The following is a 20,215-nucleotide window of genomic DNA, read 5'->3' on the forward strand; positions in this document are numbered from 1 at the left end:
TCAGTTCCTAAAAACACTAAATTTCCACTTACCTTTTCATTTTTTCATGTAATGCTTTTCCATGCACATGCAAACACTTCTACCTCTTGTTGTTTTAGCCAACTGGGAACAGCTTATGTTTCTGCCACCACAGGTGCTGTTGCCACAGCTCTAGGACTTAACGCACTAACCAAGGTATTTCATGCATTTCAACTTATTTTGTATTTTAATTACTTGAATGACTAATATCCATTTCATCAGTGCTCACTTCTAACTCTCCACATCTAGCAGGTCAAAAGGGAAACTGGTAACCCAAATTAACCATGCCTCAAACACGGCCTTTTGTTTTCATGGCATACAAAACTTGTCATATATATCTGATGTTATATCTGGACAAACCACACGGCCCATTAACACTTCCTTCTTCCCCTTCCCTGTGTTTCCTGCTTTCACAGGAAACCCAGAGCAGAGGGAGCCGTAGGCTCCGGCTGCTTTCAGTCAAATCCTGATAGGAGGGAGCTGGGGGCATGTGTATTTGTGTATCTGATCCTCCCAGTGAATGGCTGTGCAGATTGGGGGGGTTGTCAGGACAAGTCTGATCATTGGAGGAAAGCAGGCTGAGTTGCCAGCACAGCTAGAGAGCTGACCAGTGTTCTCATGTTTTAGTGTGGTCAGCTTTTAATAGGAAAGCAGAGAGCCTGGCAGGAACACCAGGGATTTCACACAGAGGAAGTACTGCAAAAAGAACAGGATCATTTTTCGCACATGGTACAGCATGCACATATCGGGAGTATGAAATATTGTGTATACATATTCTTTTCACGCTGGCCATACATGAAATTAAATCTGTCCAGTTCAGCATGTGTGACGACTGTGGTTGAACAAGTTAATCAAAGCATATACTTCTGTTTAACCACCCTGTCGGTATCTGCTTGTTCGATCAGCATCAATCTGTGCATTCTGACGGTGGGGGATTCTCTTCGCTGTCAAAAAACAGTGATACAGTGGGGAAGGATTCCTGCATCCACTTTGAATATGGGAATTGGGTCAGATTAATAATAATATTATTATTGTGTGTATATATATTTTTTTTTTTCAACCTGTTGGTTACATAAAAAAAACTGACCCGCTTTTACACAGTGCAACAGTTGTCAGCAGTGTAGGGAGGATTCAGTGGAGCTGGGCTGAACAAGTCTACAAAGTAATTGCAATTGCTTATTTTTCAAAACTGCTTATATTTGAATATCTTGCAGCACTAGGTGTGCTTCCTGTCATGGTGACCACCTTTGCTGTGCAGGTAAATTTGCATCAGGAGCACTGGCACATTTTTCACCAAATTCCCTAAATATGGAAAAAGGGAATCATTTACAGCAGTGTGTGGAGGCATCAGTACAGCCCTGCAGAGCAGATGAAGCCTATGCACACTACTGGTAAGTGGAGTGCAACAGGCAGAGAAAAAGCTGACTGTTGCTCTGACTGGGACCTCCCTGCTCAGACAGCTCTGACGTCCATATACTGTACATCTTGCCTGCACAAAACAAGAAGTGTGCTCTGAGGTGCAGTGGCCAGTCTACATGACAAGACTTTATAGGACATCTCCATTACAAGTGCCTGCTGCTGTCTAATTCCTGGCTTTTAGGGATGATCACAAGCATCTGCAATGGACGCTACATTAAGGTTGCACATGAAGCCACTCTAGCTCACACATTTTTTTTATAAATTTTTTGCACATAGTCCAGCTTTAAACATAGGATGGCTTAGAAGGGTTTTGGTGGTTGGGTTTTTATTAATGAGAGTTCTGTTTTATAGTGTTTTTAATAAACCAGTAAAAATTAAGGTTATTTAGTGAAGCAGCGAACAATCCTCATCTGCTCCAAACATGTAACAGGGAAACGTACAAATGCAAGGTTTAAAAGAAACTGGTGAGGACCATGGTACATATGCAAGATGTTGTAGGGCCCTCTGGTGTACATAAGTTTGTATTTGAGTTTGAGGAAGACATCAACTTGCTGTGTACAACTACTAGAGCGTTTAAATAACATAAGTGAGGGGATTACCGCCCGCTTAAACCACAATGAAGTGCAATAAAAAATATATATATAATATACAAAAGATAAAGTTCATGAATTTTTAAGCATGTGATTATTATAATTCAATCACTATGAAGTCGTTTTGACATGATTGCCTTTTTTTATTATTTATTTATAACATACAGAGTGACTGGTCCACAAGGGCCACAACAACAGATTGAATCCATAGACATTAATACAGGTGTTGTTACAGAGATGGATAAGCACATACATTTTCCCACTAACGTGGAACGTTTCACATGTATTCTATATATGGGCCTCTATACATACGGGAGAATGTGGAATCTGTGTGGGGTTGTGGGATCCCCGACTGTATCTGGTGTGGTTTGGTATGTCTGAAACATAGATATGATAATATCGCTCTCTGTTCCCGTAGATTCAGTCTCCCCTCAAATTTTCAAAGTAACAGAATAAAGAGTATAGTAAGCGGGACAGTGCCCCAGAATCAGAGTCGAGGCGACGCACCGGTATGAGGAAGAAAGATGAAAGAGTCAGAAGACTAGTGCGTGGAAAGGGGGGGGCGGTGGGGGGGGATGAAGGGGGGGGGGACTGGTAAAGTGCGTGTACAAGAACACAGATTCAGATGGCCACCTTGCCGTGGCAGCACGGCTCCAACATGGCACCCCAGTATCCAAGGCCTAGATTTATGGCCCCGGTGAGCGGCGAGGCAGGGCAAGCCGTCAAGCACTTGGGTCGCCTCCTCCGGGGGACTGTCCCTCACCCGAATACTTACACTGTCCATAGCTGCCATGTCTTGGTGTATGTCTCTAGCCTATGTTGGCTAGTGAGGATCAGGTCTTCCAGTCAGCCAATTTCGTCCACTCTGTGGAAGCCACTGGGCAACGGTTGGTGGGTTTGGGGACTTCCGATTTAAATGGGATGCAGGCCATGGCTGTGTCTAGGAGGTGACCAACTACAAGCTCTTATACGCCTTTGCAGGTGTGTCCGACGCGTGCAAAAGAAAATGGGCCGGTTCCGTGAATTTTTGAGTGATGCGTCGAACCTCCCCCCAAAAACTCTGCCGTCGGGGGCAAGACCAGAAAATGTGCAGGAGGGTATCCTTTTCCTCCTGGCATCGCCAGCAATGGTCTGAGGTTGTTGGGAATAATTTGTGTAGTAGGTCGGGAGTCCCTGTACCAGTGTGCGAGGATCTTATAGTTTGTTTCCTGGGTTCTAGCGCTCAGGGATGACTTTTGGGTAAACTTGAGTATGTGTTGTTTCTTATTGTCAGAGAAGTGGCAATTCAGGTCCCTCTCCCACTTGGCGAGGCATGGGATTTGGTAAGTCTCTGGCGGTTCTATCAGCATGGCGTATGTCAAAGAGAGTGTGTGCGGTATCGCTCCGGACTCCGCACAACTCCTCCAGATTCGTGAGAGGCTGCTGTGAGTCATTAGGGGGAGGAGGGAGACTACTGAGGAAATGGCTGAGTTGCAGGGCCCTCAAGAAGTCCAGTCTGTACAGACCACCAGGGTCCGATAGTTCCGCATGCGTCCTCCATCTCCCCCAGATACTATAGTGGGATGCCTGGTAGAGCCCCGCGTCTCTCAGCGCGTGGAACCTCTTGTCGTGTAAGCCCGGTTCAAATTGGGGGTGGCCTATCACCGGTCTCAAAGGGGAGTTGCTGGACGAGAGGGAAGATTGCGTCAGGCAATACCGTGAGCGTCTGCTCAAGATTGTTTATCAGGGGGTGGCGCTTGAGCTCAAACGTCATCGCTGAGTGGCACCAGGGAGATCTGTGGAGGGGTATTTCACTCTGACCCTGTTCCTGCGTCCACAGTTTAATGTCCCTGCGTCTGAACCAGTCTAGAAGCCTACTAAGATGGGTTGCGTGATAGTATGTACGGAGAGCCGGCAGCTCCAGACCCCCATGTAGCTTTGGGAGAGAAAGTAGTTTCCTGTTCAGGCGTGGGTGTTTCCCTGCTCAGAGGAACCGGGTCATAGTGGCATGGGCCTGTTTAAAGTAGTTCCCGGGGGTAAATATTGGGAGGGCCAGTAGGAGGTAGATGAACTTGGGGAGTATTGTCATTTGAGGATGTTACAGCGGCCCAGCCACGAGTGGAGGCCACCGCCCCATCCCTCAAGCAGCCTCTGGACGTCTCAAGAGAGGCAAGAAATTAAGCCTGAACAGTTGGGTCATTGACCTGGGCACGTAGGTCCCCAGATATTTCAGGGCCGTGTCAGTCCATTTCAGTTTAAAGCGGTGTTTAAGTTGCGTGAGCTGGTGGGGTGGTATCCCTATGCCCATCGCCTCTGACTTGGTGAAGTTGATCTTCAGATTCGATAAACCGCCGGTTCGGTAGGGAGACGGTGGGGTTTGTGAGGGTAAACATTAGGTCGTCGGCGTAAGCAGACACCTTGTACTGCGTCCCCTTGACTCCTACACCCTTAATGTCCGGTATTTGTCGGACGTGGCAGAGAAAGGGTTCTAGGGTCAGAGCGAAGAGCAGGGGTGAGAGGGGACATCTCTGTCTCGTTTGTAATTGGAAATGTCTCCGACACCACCCCATTCGCCCTCACCCTGGCTGTCGGCTCTGCGTAAGCGGCGCCACCCAATTCAACATTGTGTCTCCTAGACCTATGTGTTCAAGCGTTGCAAACATAAACCCCCAATTCACGCTGTCAAACGCCCTCTCCGTGTCTGTTCCAAGAAAAATACTCTGTCTTGCTTTGCACCGCCACATGGAGTAGGTTGAGGACTTTGGTGATATGGTCTCTAGCCTCTCTGGTCGGGACAAAGCCCACCTGATCTAAATAGACCAGGAGTGGGAGATGCTGCTGTAGTCTGGAGGCTAAAATTTTGGTAAAGATTTTAAGGTCAGTGTTTAGGAGAGAAATTGGGCGGTAACTGCCGCATTGGCTGGGGTCTTTGCCCTCTTTTGGTATGACTCTATTTGGGCCAACAGTGTGGAACCATGAAAACGTTCCTCTGATCCAAGACTGTTGTACAAATCGGCCATATGTTGGCCCAGGGAGGGGAGTAAGGTCTTATAATAGGAGATGGTCAGTCCGTCCGGGCCTGGGGCCTTGCCTGTTTTAGTGTTTTTTTTTTAAGGCCAAGTGAATTTCAGGTAGTGTGATGGGTTCCTCCAGGAGATCCCGGGCGTCAGCTGCCAGCGAGGGCAGTGATGACCGGTCCAGGTAATCTGTCATCCTATCCCGAGTGGTCGGTGTCTCAGGTAGGTTATATAGGGAGCTGTAGAAAGTTCTGAACTCCTGAGTGATCTGTTGGGGAAGGGACACCCTCTGTCCAGTGGATGATTGGATGTGTGGTATGTACGATGCCATGAGTTGTGCATGCAGGGATTGTGCTAGGAGTCTACCGCACTTATTGCCTGATTCGTAATCATTCCTCTGGCAGATTTGGAGCGCCGCTTTAGCTTTGAATTGCAGGAGGTCAGTCAACTGCAATCGAAACGCGTCAAACTCTACCCCGAGCTGTCTGGTCGGGCTGTTTTATGGGCCGCCTCCAGGGTCCGCAGTGTGGTCAGGAGCGTGTCCATTTGTGCTGTTCTTTCCCATTTCAGCCTGGAGCCATGCTTAATCAACACCCCCCTAATCACGGCCTTGTGGGCCTCTCAGACCACCCTGGGGTTGCTGTCAGGGGTGCGGTTTGTGTCAAAGTAGTGACCCACCTCCCTGATCACATCTGCCAGGACGTCTGGGTCATGTAGGAGTCTTTAATTAAGTCTCCATGGTGGCCGCTGCACCCCGTGCGTGTCGGACAGAGCATAGCGTATACCTATCGTGCGTGGTCCGACCATGTAATCGACCCGATGGTTGTGTCTTGGATCGCGTGCAATTGGCCGTGAGGTATAAAAAAAATGGTCTATGGGCGAGTATGCCTGGTGTGGTTTAGAATAGAACGCGTAATCGCGTTCTCCCGGATGAAAAAGGCGGCAAGTGTCAATCAGGTGTGCGGAGTGGAGTGCTGCGCCTATACGCTTGCGCGCGTCCCGGGAGGTAAATGATGTCCCAGAGGAGGTGTCCTCTGACGGTATCAGTGGGTATGTTCAGGTTCCCCCCTACAATAAGTTGGCCTTCCGAGAAACGCACTTGCTGATCTAGGCGTCGCTTGAGAAACACGTCTTGCTGTTCGTTTGGTGCATAGAGGTTTGCCAGGGTCACCTTTCTATCCCCTATCACAGTGGTCATCACTCCGGCGGAGGCTCTTTACCACGTGATCAGCCGTGTCCAATCACGGCTGATCATGATGTAAACAGTAAGAGCCGTTGATCCCTCACTCCCGTCTGACAGACACGAGTAGAGGAGAGCCGATTGGCGGCTCTCCTGCCGGGGGGGGTTGCGCTAATTATCAGCGCAGCCTCCCATCGGATGCCCACACTGGACCACCAGGATACCGCCCAGGACCACCAGGGAAGCACCCAACATGTGGATGGCCAGGTAAGTCCCCATGGCCATCCACATGTAGAAATGTATGCATAACATATGCCAATCGGTGCCCACGAATGGGCACTGACTGGCACCAGCATGGCACAAATTTGTGATGCCCAGCAATGCCACTCACCAATGTCCATCAGTGCCACCTATCAGTGCTCATCTGTGCCTGTCCATGCCACCCATCAGTGCTGCCTATGAGTGCCCATCATCGGTGCCGCCATATCGGTGCCCGTCAGTGCCGCCATATTGGAAGAAAAGGTACTTATTTATGTCCTTCAGATGTAGTTGCAGGGACACGGCGGTGTTGGTCGCGGGACCGTTCCAGCTCCGACACTCGGCTCTCCAGGAAAGTCACCAATGCCTCTCCCGCCCCCATGCGCTCCGCAAGGTTAGACACCTCTCCCCTAACTTCTTGAATGTCCCTCCTGTGCGTCTCTTCCAGGCGGAGGATCAAGGCCTCTATGGCCGTCTGGGTCGGGAGGGCCTGTAGCATCTCCCTGATGTCCGGCTGTCGGGAGGACGTCGTCGCGTTTCGTGGGGTGTCCGCGGCCGCTGCCTGGGGGTCGTCAGGAGGTGCCCTGCAGTGAGTCTCCAGTACCTGAGGGGCCAGCTTCTTGTGTGCCCTTGCGATGCTGCCACTGCGGGGGAGATCTCCTGTAGGAGCTTGAAATATCTGTGGATTTTGCCAGAAATCTTACCTGCGGGGGTTCCCCTGGTAACTGCTCTAGTTCTGTACTTTTTTGTTGAGCTCATACCGGTATTAATGTGCAGATTTGCCGGGGTATGAGGGTATAGGCCGGGAGCTCGGTAAAAAAGCTCCCTCACTCAGCCATGTCCAGGCCACGCCCCCCGTCATTGCCTTTTACTCACGTGTGTTAATTAAGGCACTTGTAAACCCTGAAAGTTGGATTAGGATTAATTTGATTCAGCAGTAAGAAATGTATATATTGGATTGCAATGTGACAAATCTAGGTGCCTATTTAAAGCGGGGGTTCACCCTAAAAACAATTTTCTAACATTACATTGAGCTCACTCTCGACATTGACAGTGTGCCGTTTTTTTTTGCTGTACATACCTCGTATAGTGATTGACGTGATGACAAAAACTACCCCCCCCCCCCCGTCGCATAAGGAGCGTCACGAATTGCCGAAAGAAGCCGAACGTCGAGTCGGCGCTAAACGGCGCCTGCGCACCGACGTTTGGCTTCTTTCGGCAACTTGTGATGCTCCTTATGTGACGGGGGGGGGGGGGTAGTTTTTGTCATCACGTCAATCACTAACTGCTGCATAGGAACGCCCAGTCCCGCGGGAGGCACTACCCGGAAGCCGGGTAAGAAAATGGCTATATGAGGTATGTACAGCAAAAAAAAAAAATCGGCATACTGTCAATGTCGAGAGTGAGCTCAATGAAATGTTAGAAATTTTTTTTTAGGGTGAACCCCCGCTTTAAGTCATTCAGACTAGATTCACCGTTTAGGTGTAGGGAGGCCACTGGCCTGAATTTGTAGCCCAAAACCATTTTCAACAAAGAAGGAACATGGATTAAGTACTGCATCTGTGCTTTTATTTATTTATTCATTTATTTTTTAGATCGGCACGTCACAAGTTCAGCATTGTAGGCATTTTCTGCTGGTCATGCTTCACCACATATTGTCCAACCAGCAGGCTAAATGTTTTCAATTAAACTTTTTGATAACATTGCTACCTGTTTCAAGGGATCTATGCGGTGTGCCATGATACTTTCTGGGTTTCCATTCCAAAAATATTTTGCTCTACTGATTTTGTGTATTTTTGTTAATGTGATATGCAAAGTGAAATGATTTGTTCCTTTTTTTTTCTGTGGCTGGTATTCCTGATTGCTGGAAAATGTAACCAATGTGGCAGACTTTTGTTTTGCCTTGCTGCTTATTACAGCATGTCTCGACTAAAACGTTAACATTGATTGTAGGGTGCCTCCCTCTGCCCTTTGCATGTTTACTAAGAACTAAAGCAGGGGTGGCAAACTCAAATTCATCGGGGGCCACATTAGCAGTATGGTTGCCCTCAAAGGGCCGGTTGTATCTGTAAGACTACGTGTCCACTATTATAAATAATTGTCACTGCATTCGTTTTATTACTGGTTTTATGGAGCGCAGGATTCAGGAGTTTGCTGCGTACGAAATGCAGGATACAGGAGTATGCTATGGACCGTGTGCAATATCTGACCTCTGCACCCTCCACTCTCCTTCCATCCACCCTGGGATGGGATGAGGTGGTGTAGGATGGGATGGGGGTGGATGCCGTAAGATGGGGTGGGGATGGGGTAGGGTAGGATGAGATGTGATGGGGTATGGTGGGGTGGGATAGGATGAGATGGGCTACCTGACATACATGGACCTACCTGACATACACAATGACCTCACCTACCTGACATACATGGACCTACCTGACATACACTGACTTCACCTACCTGACATACACTGACTTCACCTACCTGACATACACTGACTTCACCTACCTGACATACACTGGCCTCACCTACCTGACATACATGGACCTACCTGACATACACTGACCTCGCCTACCTGACATACATGGACCTACCTGACATACAGTGCCTTGCGAAAGTATTCGGCCCCCTTGAACTTTGCGACCTTTTGCCACATTTCAGGCTTCAAACATAAAGATATAAAACTAATTTTTTTTTTTTTTTGAAGAATCAACAAGTGGGACACAATCCATGAAGTGGAACAAGATTTATTGGATATTTCAAACTTTTTAAACAAATAAAAAACTGAAAAATTGGGCGTGCAAAATAATTCAGCCCCCTTAAGTTAATACTTTGTAGCGCCACCTTTTGCTGCGATTACAGCTGTAAGTCGCGTGGGGTATGTCTCAGTTTTGCACATCGAGAGACTGACATTTTTGCCCCTTCCTCCTTGCAAAACCGCTCGAGCTCAGTGAGGTTGGATGGAGAGCGCTTGTGAACAGCAGTTTTCAGTTCTTTCCACAGATTCTCGATTGGATTCAGGTCTGGACTTTGACTTGGCCATTCTAACACCTGGAAATGTTTATTTGTGAACCATTCCATTGTAGATTTTGCTTTATGTTTTGGATCATTGTCTTGTTGGAAGACAAATCTCCGTCCCAGTCTCAGGTCTTTTGCAGACTCCATCAGGTTTTCTTCCAGAATGGTCCTGTATTTGGCTCCATCCATCTTCCCATCAATTTTAACCATCTTCCCTGTCCCTGCTGAAGAAAAGCAGGCCCAAACCATGATGCTGCCGCCACCATGTTTGACAGTGGGGATGGTGTGTTCAGGGTGATGAGCTGTGTTGCTTTTACGCCAAACATAACGTTTTGCATTGTTGCCAAAAAGTTCGATTTTGGTTTCATCTGACCAGAGCACCTTCTTCCACATGTTTGGTGTGTCTCTCAGGTGGCTTGTGGCAAACTTTAAACGACACTTTTTATGGATATCTTTAACTACTTCAATACCGGCCCATTGTAAAATGACGTCCACAAAGGACCTCTATCGTTCAGAGTATGACGTCCTGGGCTTTGTGGGGGGATATCTGAATGATACCTGCAGCTAGAGGCATCATTCATATATCCTTCTCTTCTGCCGGCGATTCTGCACAACGTAAGAACGATCATAGCGGTGGGTCCGACGCTAGATTGTTGTTACAGGCGGTGGGAGGGGACCCCCCCCCTCCCGCCGCCATCCTGTGCTTCTCCGGGCTCTCCCGTGCCATCGGAGGCCCGGAGAACGAATCGTCCGGCGCTGGCAGGAAGCATAGAGATGACTGGTGACCAGATGGTCACCAGTCATCTCTATGACCGTCGGAGGACCCGGGCGCGATGTGGTCCCCGTAAGTAAACAAAGCCGCGATTGCGGCTGCTAAGCAACTGTAATCATGAGATCGGTGAATTTTTTTTCACCGATTTCATGCTTTCAGGCCTGGAGGAGAGATGCAGGGTCTTATTGACCCCGCATCTCTCCATAAAGAGTACCTGTCACACACATTCCTATTACAAGGGATGTTTACATTCCTTGTAATAGGAATAAAAGTGATAATAAAAAAAATATATAAAAAAAAGTGTAAAAAAAATAAATATGTAAAAAAAAAACGCCCCTGTCCCCAGTAGCTTGCGCGCAGAAGCGAATGCACACGCAAGTCCCGCTGACATATGTAAACGCCGTTTAAACCACATATGTGAGGTATCGCCGCGTGCGTTAGAGTGCCAGCAACAATTCTAGCACTAGATCTCCTCTGTAAATCTAAACTGGTAACCTGTAAAAATGTTCAAAGCGTTGCCTATGGAGATTTTTAAGTACCGAAGCTTGGCGCCATTCCATGAGTGTGTGCAATTTTTTAAAGCGTGACATGTTGGGTATCTATTTACTCGGTGTAACCTCATCTTTCATATTTTACAAAAAAAAATTACTTTACTGTTTTGTTATTTTTTTTAATTCATGAAACAATTTTCCCAAAAAAAAGCGTTTGAAAAATGATTGCGCAAATACGGTGCAAGATAAAACGTTTCAATGACCGTCGTTTTATTCCCTAGGGTGTCTGCTAAAAAAAACATATATGATGTTTGGGGGTTCTGCGTAATTTTCTAGCAAAAAAATTATGATTTGTACATGTAGGAGAGAAGTGCCAGAATAGGCCCGGTATGGAGGTGTGTATAAAAGCCCTGTATGGAAGTGGTTAAGAAATGGCTTTCTTCTTGCCACTCTTCCATAAAGGCCAGATTTGTGCAGTATACGACTGATTGTTGTCCTATGGACAGAGTCTCCCACCTCAGCTGTAGATCTCTGAAGTTCATCCAGAGTGATCATGGGCCTCTTGGCTGCATCTCTGATCAGTCTTCTCCTTGTATGAGCTGAAAGTTTAGAGGGACGGCCAGGTCTTCGTAGATTTGCAGTGGTCTGATACTCCTTCCATTTCAATATTATCGCTTGCACAGTGCTCCTTGGTATGTTTAAAGCTCGGGAAATCTTTTTGTATCCAAATCCGGCTTTAAACTTCTCCACAACAGTATCTCGGACCTACCTGGTGTGTTCCTTGTTCTTCATGGTGCTCTCTGCGCTTTAAACGGACCTCTGAGACTATCACAGTGCAGGTACATTTATACAGAGACTTGATTACACACAGGTGGATTCGATTTATCATTAGTCGTTTAGGTCAACATTGGATCATTCAGAGATCCTCACTGAACTTCTGGAGAGAGTTTGCTGCACTAAAAGTAAAGGGGCTGAATAATTTTGCACGCCCAATTTTTCAGTTTTTTATTTGTTAAAGTTTGAAATATCCAATAAATTTCGTTTCACTTCATGATTGTGTCCCACTTGTTGATTCTTCAAAAAAAAATACAGTTTTATATCTTTATGTTTTGAAGCCTGAAATGTGGCAAAAGGTTGCAAAGTTCAAGGGGGCCGAATACTTTCGCAAGGCACTGTACATGGACCTACCTGACATGCACAATGACTTCACCTACCTGACATACATGTAACATGGACCTACCTGACATGTGTCGCAGCATCCATCCAGCCAGCCAGAAAGGAGGAGAGGAGAGCCGCCCGCCCATGCACTAGTGTTGTCATATTCTGCTCCCTAGTGCATGGTGTCGAGGAGGCTTGTAATTGCCGCCTTCTGGAGTCTGCGGCGCCTATGATGGACGTCACACATCCCACGGTCCTGTGATTGGATCTCCAGGACGTCCATCATGGGAGCCGGGTGTACCAAGATGGCCGACCGCGCCGGAGCTAGGCCGAAGCTTAAGGCCGAGGCAGCGGTGCGCACCGCGGATGACAGATCGGTCACGATCATATGGCAAGGTCGAGAGGGGCGGATTCGGCTTGCGGGCCTTGTGTTTGCCACCCCTGCCCTAAAGTATACATGCAGATTAAAGTTGAATTCCAAGCAAATGGAAAGTCACAAATTCAAATATAACTAAAGGCACTCTATCCAAAACTAAAAAAATGGTTTTGAAGAGAAATTGGAACACAGGTCAGGTTTTTATTGCGGTCTGAGATTCATGTTTCGTCATGTTTACAGTTGGCATCAAAAGTAATGGTGAAAGAAAACTTTGGGTTATCCCCAGAATAGTAACCAATGGGAAATCTTCCAATCGGGACACCTAGTTCTGGTGACAACCAGGGATGCCTTCAGTTTGGAAGGATTTCTACTCGCATTATGCTTTGGTTTATAGACGGGAAGTGAAGAGATCGCTCCCCAACGGGACACAGATGTCAAAGAAAATATGTGTTCTAATCTTTTCCTTTCTCATTTTTTTTTTTTTCCATTTATTTCTACTTTAATATAGCTTTGTATTTAGTCATAAATGTATTTTCTAAAGCTAGTGCAAGTACCTGAATTGTTATCGGCATGTTGCTATGCAGCAGAGGGAGGGCAGCACTAAAATCAATAGGGCATGCTGCATTCCGATATGTTTACAGGGAACATGCTTATAGAAGGAGTGCAGATAGGGATGACCACATTAGTTTGCTTTTTCTGTTTCACTGTCCAGTCTGATAGCTGGGGATGGAGAGAGAACACAACAGGGTTGCTGTGTGAGGGGCTATAGAAATCTCAAGCATAGATGGGACAAAGATATTAAAAAATTATTTAGGAGGTAACCGAGCTCCGATATTTATTTAAATTGTGTTTTGAACTTGAGTTCAACTTTAATCGGTCTTTGTCAAAATTGGGGTAGGCACAAGAACTGATTAGGTTTACATTAATGTACTCTGTAAAGCACTGTAAAATATGCTTGTGCAAAAAAAAGTACAGATTGGCACTTGTTGACTGAACCTAATTCAACCATTGTTGTACTACTAAAACAAAATGTAAAATAATATATTGTAAATTAATTTTATTGAAATAATTTGGATGAATATTTTAAATCCATGCCCTAATGGGAGAATTTCTTCTTGCTTATCATGGTTTATATTACAGCCTGAATACAGATTACATAGAAGTCTATACACCTGTCAGTTGCCCAGTACAAAGGATTATAATTTTAGAGATCAAAAGTTGCTCTGTGTCAGTAAGAACTATTCTAACCTCCATTTAAAAACAAAAAGGAAAGAAAATGCTTGTTTATGGAGCTCAATAGTTCAAGCTACATTTTACACACAAATAGTGCAGTGCTAAAGTAACAAATAAAATGAAATTTGCATGAATCTTGAATCACAGAATGTAGGTATGACATGCAGAAATTTATGTTGAAAAAATCCCATATCGAGAGTCCATGTAATTGGTGATAAATACAGAGATCCTCATGCGTGCTACGTGTAGCAAAACACACTTCAAGTGAAGAAAGGGTGATCATCCTTAAACCAGAGAGAATCTTGCTCAACACCCAGTGTAATTTACCAGCTAAAATGTGACCAGTAGCTTATAGGTGGTCCAGCTGAGAATGGGGAAATGGGTCTCCCCAAAACCTATTATTATGCTCTCTTCAATCCTCACCGCTCACACGGAACTCGGGAATGAGAAAGAGAAAAGCGCTTCCATAGTGCAGTACGTCAAAAAACAATTTAAAGCGGATGTGCCACTAAAACAATATATTAAAAGCTAGCAGCTACAAATACTGCAGCTGCTGACTTTTAATATAAGGACACTTACCTGTCCTGGAGTCCAGCGGTGATCGCAGCAGAGGATGAGCCGATCGCTCGTCACCCTGCTGCTCCCCCCTCCATCCACGGTGAGGGAACCAGGAAGTGAAGCGCTGCGGCTTCACTGCCCGGTTCCCTACGGCGCATGCGCGAGTCGCGCTGCGCCCGCCGATTGGCTCACACGCTGTGTGCTGGGAGCCGAGTGTTCCCAGCACACAACGGGCGACAGACGGGATGTGACGGAATGCCCGTCTTTCGCCCGTAGCGTGTGGCCGGAAGTGGGTGCAAATACCTGTCTTTAGACAGGTGTCTGCACCCCCCTCCCCCCTGAAAGGTGTCAAATGTGACACCGGAGGGGGGGAGGGTTCCGATCAGCGGGACTCCACTTTAGGGTGGAGGACCGCTTTAATGTTAAAGTGAATGATTGCACTTACAAGAATTCCAGATAAACGTTGGCATATGATGAAATCCAATAAACCTATCCCCAGACAACGTTATATGTGATGAACCATGTAGGATGTGGCCTACGTCTGTGACATCATTACGCGATTCCTTCCGAGAGGTCGATACACGAGTGAGCCTGGAAATTAAGCTCGTAGGGATGCCGCAACCTTTCCCATTTATTGGATTTTATCATCCCTGACGTTGGGGTGTAAAGTTCGCAATGTATCGTGTAGAGTGAGGTTTTGGAGGAGGGTTTTGAGCACCCGGAGAGCCCTGTAAGACGTGGACGAGGATCCCGAGGACGAGTCTACTGAAGGGTTAAGGGCGACATTGAAATCCCCACCCACAATAAGGATTCCGGAGTAAAATTTCATGAGTTGTTGTAGGGAGTCCCTAAAAAAGGGAATTTGCTGTTTATTCGGCGCATACAAGTTCGCCAACCTAACGGGCTTACCATGGAGTGTTCCCTTGAGAGATAGAAATCTGCCGTTACTTGACCTCTGAGACCTGGAAGGGGCAGTTTTTGGATATAAGGATTGCAACACCTTTAGTCTTTGACCCATCAGTAGAGGCGTGGGGAAATCGCGATTAAAAAGCTTCGGGACCGCATCCGACCGAAAATGCGTTTCTTGAATGGAAGCAATTTGCGTTTTATTTCTCCGAAGGGTATATAACAATTGGGATCGCTTTTTGGGGGTGTTGAGGCCAACCGTGTTCAGAGAGATAATCTTAACCTGTGCGGGGGGTAAAGGTCTAGGGACATCAGGGTCAACGTGGATATGAACGTCCGTCATCTCTAGGGGCCGACAAGCTGACTAAAATGAGCAAGAAAATGTAATCCCACCGCTCAAACGGTACCCGAGGCGTGAGCGTCTGTCTGTCCTCTAAGAACGCCTCTGGGCAATCTAGTGGGGAGAAGGAGGGGGACACAACAACAGTCCACCAACTCTAACCAGAGGGGGGGAGAAACTGTACAGTGAGAGACCAGTGGATTCCGGCCCAATATACTATCAGGCCGAACCACTGCACTGTGTGGGGGTTGGCAAGACACTAACACAAAGGTATCTCCCAATCGTGAGCTGCCCGCCACCACTAAGAGACAGGCAGTAATGAGGGAGGAAGGCATATATAGGAGAGAGCGGTCTCGGTGAGGAAACCGCCTACATGAAATAGTCAGTGAACAGGAGGTATAGGAGGAGCTCCGTCAGGAGCCACTGAGCGTGAGGGAGTTCCTGCGCTGAATCGCAAAAACCCAGCACCGAAACTCCCCCAGGGAAAATATGGTAGGAAGCATGAGCAGAGCAACCCAGCAGTGTCACGTAAAACAAAAGCAAAAAAAAATACTAATAACCATAATAATAGCCCGCAGCCGCAGGCAAACATCCCAAGGCTCCATAGAAGAGCCCAAAATTACAATAAAGCAATAAACTATCAAGTGCTAACCATGGTAATATCCCGTTACCCGTTCAGCCACAGTGAGCACTATTTCCTAGCCACCCCATTCGAGTCTGGTAGAGGAGAGTGTGCCTGGGGCTCCGCATATGCGGAAGGTAGGAAATTTCTCTGGATTCACTGAGCCCGGGCATCGCCCGGGGGGGGGGGGGCATAGGGAGCGCATCAAAAGCCGGACATGGCCGCTGGACCATCTAGGAGAGCGTCGGAAAGAGTGTCCCCCCTCAGTTGAGTGTTTCTAAAGCTGCGCCATGGCTTGCGGGAGTCAGGGACAGGAGGCGTCCGGGCTCATGAAGGTGCAGATGCTGATGACCTGAACCTTTTAGAAAGATAGCACGGGCCCTGACCGAGACCATAGTAAGAGCAAAGCTCCCCACATGAAATCCAGCTGCCCCCCCCCCCCCCCCCCCCAGTTGAACATGCCAGGGTAGAATAAGGAATCGATTGCAGTTGGCGGGGATGTGAGGGAGGGGCGGAGCGGCAGCAATAACTCCACGAAGCCCCAAAAAGAAAGTGTAATGGCTAGCCCAATAGTCTTAACCACCCGTAATATCTAGCATACATCCAAGGAGGGGGGAGCATGAATAGAGATGAACTACCCCCCCCCCCCCCTAGCCAGCCTAACACTACCACATGTAATACTAGCGATGCATCCTAAGTACAGTCTAATAAAACGGAACTAAACAAAATACCTTGACCCGTCAGCCAAGCAGACCTCGGATCACAGCTGTACAGTCTTTGGGTTCAGGTTGTCAAGTCCGAGTTGCAACGGAGAGTCCCCAAAACAGAAAAACGCCCAACATGTCTTGCAGGGGACGAGAACTAGGTCTAACACGGATAGGGAGCAAAAGCATCCCAGACCAGACCCAAGGGTCAGAAAGGGTCCGCTGATAGCCGGGGATCACAAACTCCCCGAAACTCATTAGACGGTAGAGCGGAGGAGATGCTGGGATCTGGGGCCTAAAACTAAGATTGGGACTTTCAATTGAGGCAATAACTAGCATGCCTCCATCCCCGATAGGTTGAATGAGAGAAACTAAGGGTGGGACTTTAAGGAAGAACATCACTGGCATATGAACCAAAAGCATATGGTAAAAAAATATTTATTATACAAACAAAGAAGGTATGACATATACACATTAAGATGATAAAATGGTACAATTAGTGACCACCTAGAAATTATATAATGGTACAAATTAGTCCAACAAAACATACATGGTAATGCATAATAGTAATGGGTCTAGGTACATAATTCTAGAGGAAACAAGAGGGTACATGGTGGTCTATGGTAGGTACTCATAATGGGGCATCTGGTACATGAGAACCGGCTTTGTAGGGGTAGCATAGAAAAGATAAATAAAAATGAGTTGGTTCATAAAATTGCAATGTTAGAGGGTAAATATTATACATGTACAGGTTTCTCGACGGGTGACGTCACTTGTGACGCCGCAATGGGGGCGTGGATTATCCATCTGCGGCTAGTACGAGGAGGGTTTGCGCGCCAACGCCAGGCACGTTACTGCCTGGACGGCGAGGCGGGCCTTCCCCCCTATTTACGCTGCGTGGCGTTCATTGGCCACTTTTGGTATACGGCTGCTATATATACTTACCCATATTGAGCCATCACGTCGGATTGCATCACCTTCATGGGACCCTACACACTTTATGGTGCCACCTCTTGATCCACCCTTGCTGGGTAGGTACCTACGGTGCAGTGCTTTCACTATCACACCTGCACCCTTACTATCTTTTGTATGCAATTTCATTTTATTTGTTTTAGAGCTGCACTGTTTGTATATCCTATTATTTGTGGAGTTTGTATCTTGACTTATTCAGTGCTGGCAGCTGAATTCCATTGTGTTTGTTTTTTGTTTGTTTTTTGTTTTTTATACATTTTACACACACAAGTGATTGAGTCAAAAAACAAATCTAATTCCCCCCCCCCCTCTTCACCTGCTTTGCACAGGGTTTGTTCAATCGGAGTCCTAAAGTAAACAGATTCTATGTTTATCTACAATTCTCTGCCATTAGTACACATTATTAAATGTTTAAATAAAAAAGCTTTTATATACAAATTCATAAAAAATATTTAAAATGGGTTTAAAATTAAGGCAAACCCATTATGTTAGATTTTTGCACTTATATGTAAAATGTGTGTATTCTTCTTGCCCTTGCATAAGAAGCATTCAAAACCCTGGGTGCTTAAAGAACACCTGTATTTTTTTCATACAAGATGTATTTTAAGGCATGGTTGCATCCCCCTGAGTGCAGACCACCTAGTTCATTACTTGCCTCTGTCTCCATTCAAGGAAACTTAAAGGGGTTGTAAAGGTAAAAAATGTTTTCCCTAAACGGCTTCCTTTACCTTAGTGCAGTCCTCCTTCACTTACCTCATCCTTCGATTTTTGCTTTTAAATGTCCTTTCTTCTGAGAAATCCCCACTTCCTGTTCTTCTGTCTGTAACTACTCACCGAAATGCGAGGCTTTCTCCCTGGTGTGGAGAAAGCCTCTTGAGGGGGGAGGGGGCGAGCAGGAGTGTCAGGACACTCTACTTTGCAGATGGAGAAAGGAGCTGTGTGTTTTACCTTTGCAACCCCTTGAACTTTGTGTCCCTTCTTGGAAGAAAGTCTGTGACTCCAAAAGCTTCCCTGCCGGGTCCTCTTTATTCCACGCATTTGCATAGCAGCTCCATTAATCCTTTAGAGAGTTGATCAGTGGTGGCCTTCCCCAGTTCTGTGGAGTACAGGTTTCCCCATAGGAATGAATAGGGTCCCATGCGCAGGATGAAAAGTACCCTGAATCCCCTGACCCTAATTCTAATAATGAGCAGGCATGTCTTTTTTGTAAACTAATTTTTCCAGCGAGGCTCCTGTTATAGGGGTTGTTGTTTACAGTGTGAACATATTTGAGGCCATTTGAGGCCTTCTTGCTTAATAAATGGTCAGAACTGAAATTCCACAGAATTTGACTACATATACACTTAATTAAAAAGTATAAATACTGCTCTGCATGTGGTTTTTGCACAACATAATCTTGACTATATAGGTTTTTAACGTGAAAAATCCTATCTGTTTATTTTTTTAGCATATTTCACCACTTATAGGAAGATTTGTTCCTTTTGCTGCTGTTGCTGCTGCTAACTGTATCAACATTCCATTAATGAGGCAACGGTAAGATGTTTGGGTTATTGAACCATCGAAACCCATAAGTAAACGAGTACCTGTTATATTTGTGGCAATAGTAGACATTTAGTAAAATGGCAAAATAGCAACTTCACATCTGTTAATAGAACTTTTTTTTTTCTAACCTACACACCTGTTGCGTTGCTATTAATGTTACTATTTTTATGAATACAATTTGATTATTTTTGCTTTCTCCCTAAGCAATGCTTGGCCAAGCTATACAGTGCATCCATAAAGTATTCATAGTGCTTCACTTTCTCCACATTTTGTTATGTTACATCTTTAGTCAAAAATGGATTAAAATCGAGGTCTCGGGTGCGGCACTTTCTCATTAACAGTCAATGGCGGAATCGGCAACAAATTCTAGACGATCCAGCCCTGAGTGGGCTCTCCTTTTGGCAGAAGATTCAGTTACCCCACTACTTCTGCACATTGTCTTCTCCGACCGCCTATGGGCGGCAGCTGACACCATTTGAGCTATTATGCCTGCAGACACGCTGAGACACACAATCTCCCTAATGTACCAGGTTCTTGTATCTCCGCCCCCGGACTATAGACCCCCTTATGTTTCTTTGTGGGAGCGAGAGCTGGGCTTACAATTTACCGAGAAACAAGTGGACCGGATCGTTCTCTTTACTCAAAAAACTTCTATCTGTGCAAGACATCAGGAGACAGGATACAAAATTCTGTCCCAATGGTACTATACTTCAGAAAAAATACACAGGATGTTCCCCCAGAGCACATACTTATGCTGGAGATGCGGGGAGGAGGTCGGAACGCTCCTTCACATTTTTTGGTCATGCCGCATTCTGAGACCCTTCTGGATAGAGGTACATCGTATTATCCAGAAATTCACGGACCGGGAGTTGCCGTTGACTCCTGAGCTCTTCCTTCTGCACCACCACGAAATTCCTAGTAAGAGTTATAAAAAGTCCATATTGCCGCTCCTGATCACTGCGGCAAAGGGCTGCATTCCTCTGAACTGGAAGCAGACTCGGCCTCCATTGGTGACCGGTTGGTTGAAGAGGGTAAAAGATATCCATGACATGAAAGACTTGATGGCTA

At 46.4% G+C, this 20,215-nt stretch overlaps 1 protein-coding gene across 1 annotated transcript in view; it reads left to right on the top strand.

Annotated features, from left to right (window-relative positions):
- The window catches only part of SFXN1 (sideroflexin 1), a 73,742-nt gene that overhangs the window by 27,786 nt on the left and 25,741 nt on the right, over positions 1 to 20,215 (top strand). Inside the window, exons 5-6 of the mRNA XM_040344558.1 lie at positions 99 to 174; positions 19,053 to 19,138. Coding sequence (XP_040200492.1) covers positions 99 to 174; positions 19,053 to 19,138 — 162 coding nt within the window. The remainder of the gene's footprint in view (positions 1 to 98; positions 175 to 19,052; positions 19,139 to 20,215) is intronic.

The sequence above is a fragment of the Rana temporaria genome, chromosome 3 (genome assembly GCF_905171775.1).
Source record: "Rana temporaria chromosome 3, aRanTem1.1, whole genome shotgun sequence".
NCBI lineage: Eukaryota > Metazoa > Chordata > Amphibia > Anura > Ranidae > Rana > Rana temporaria.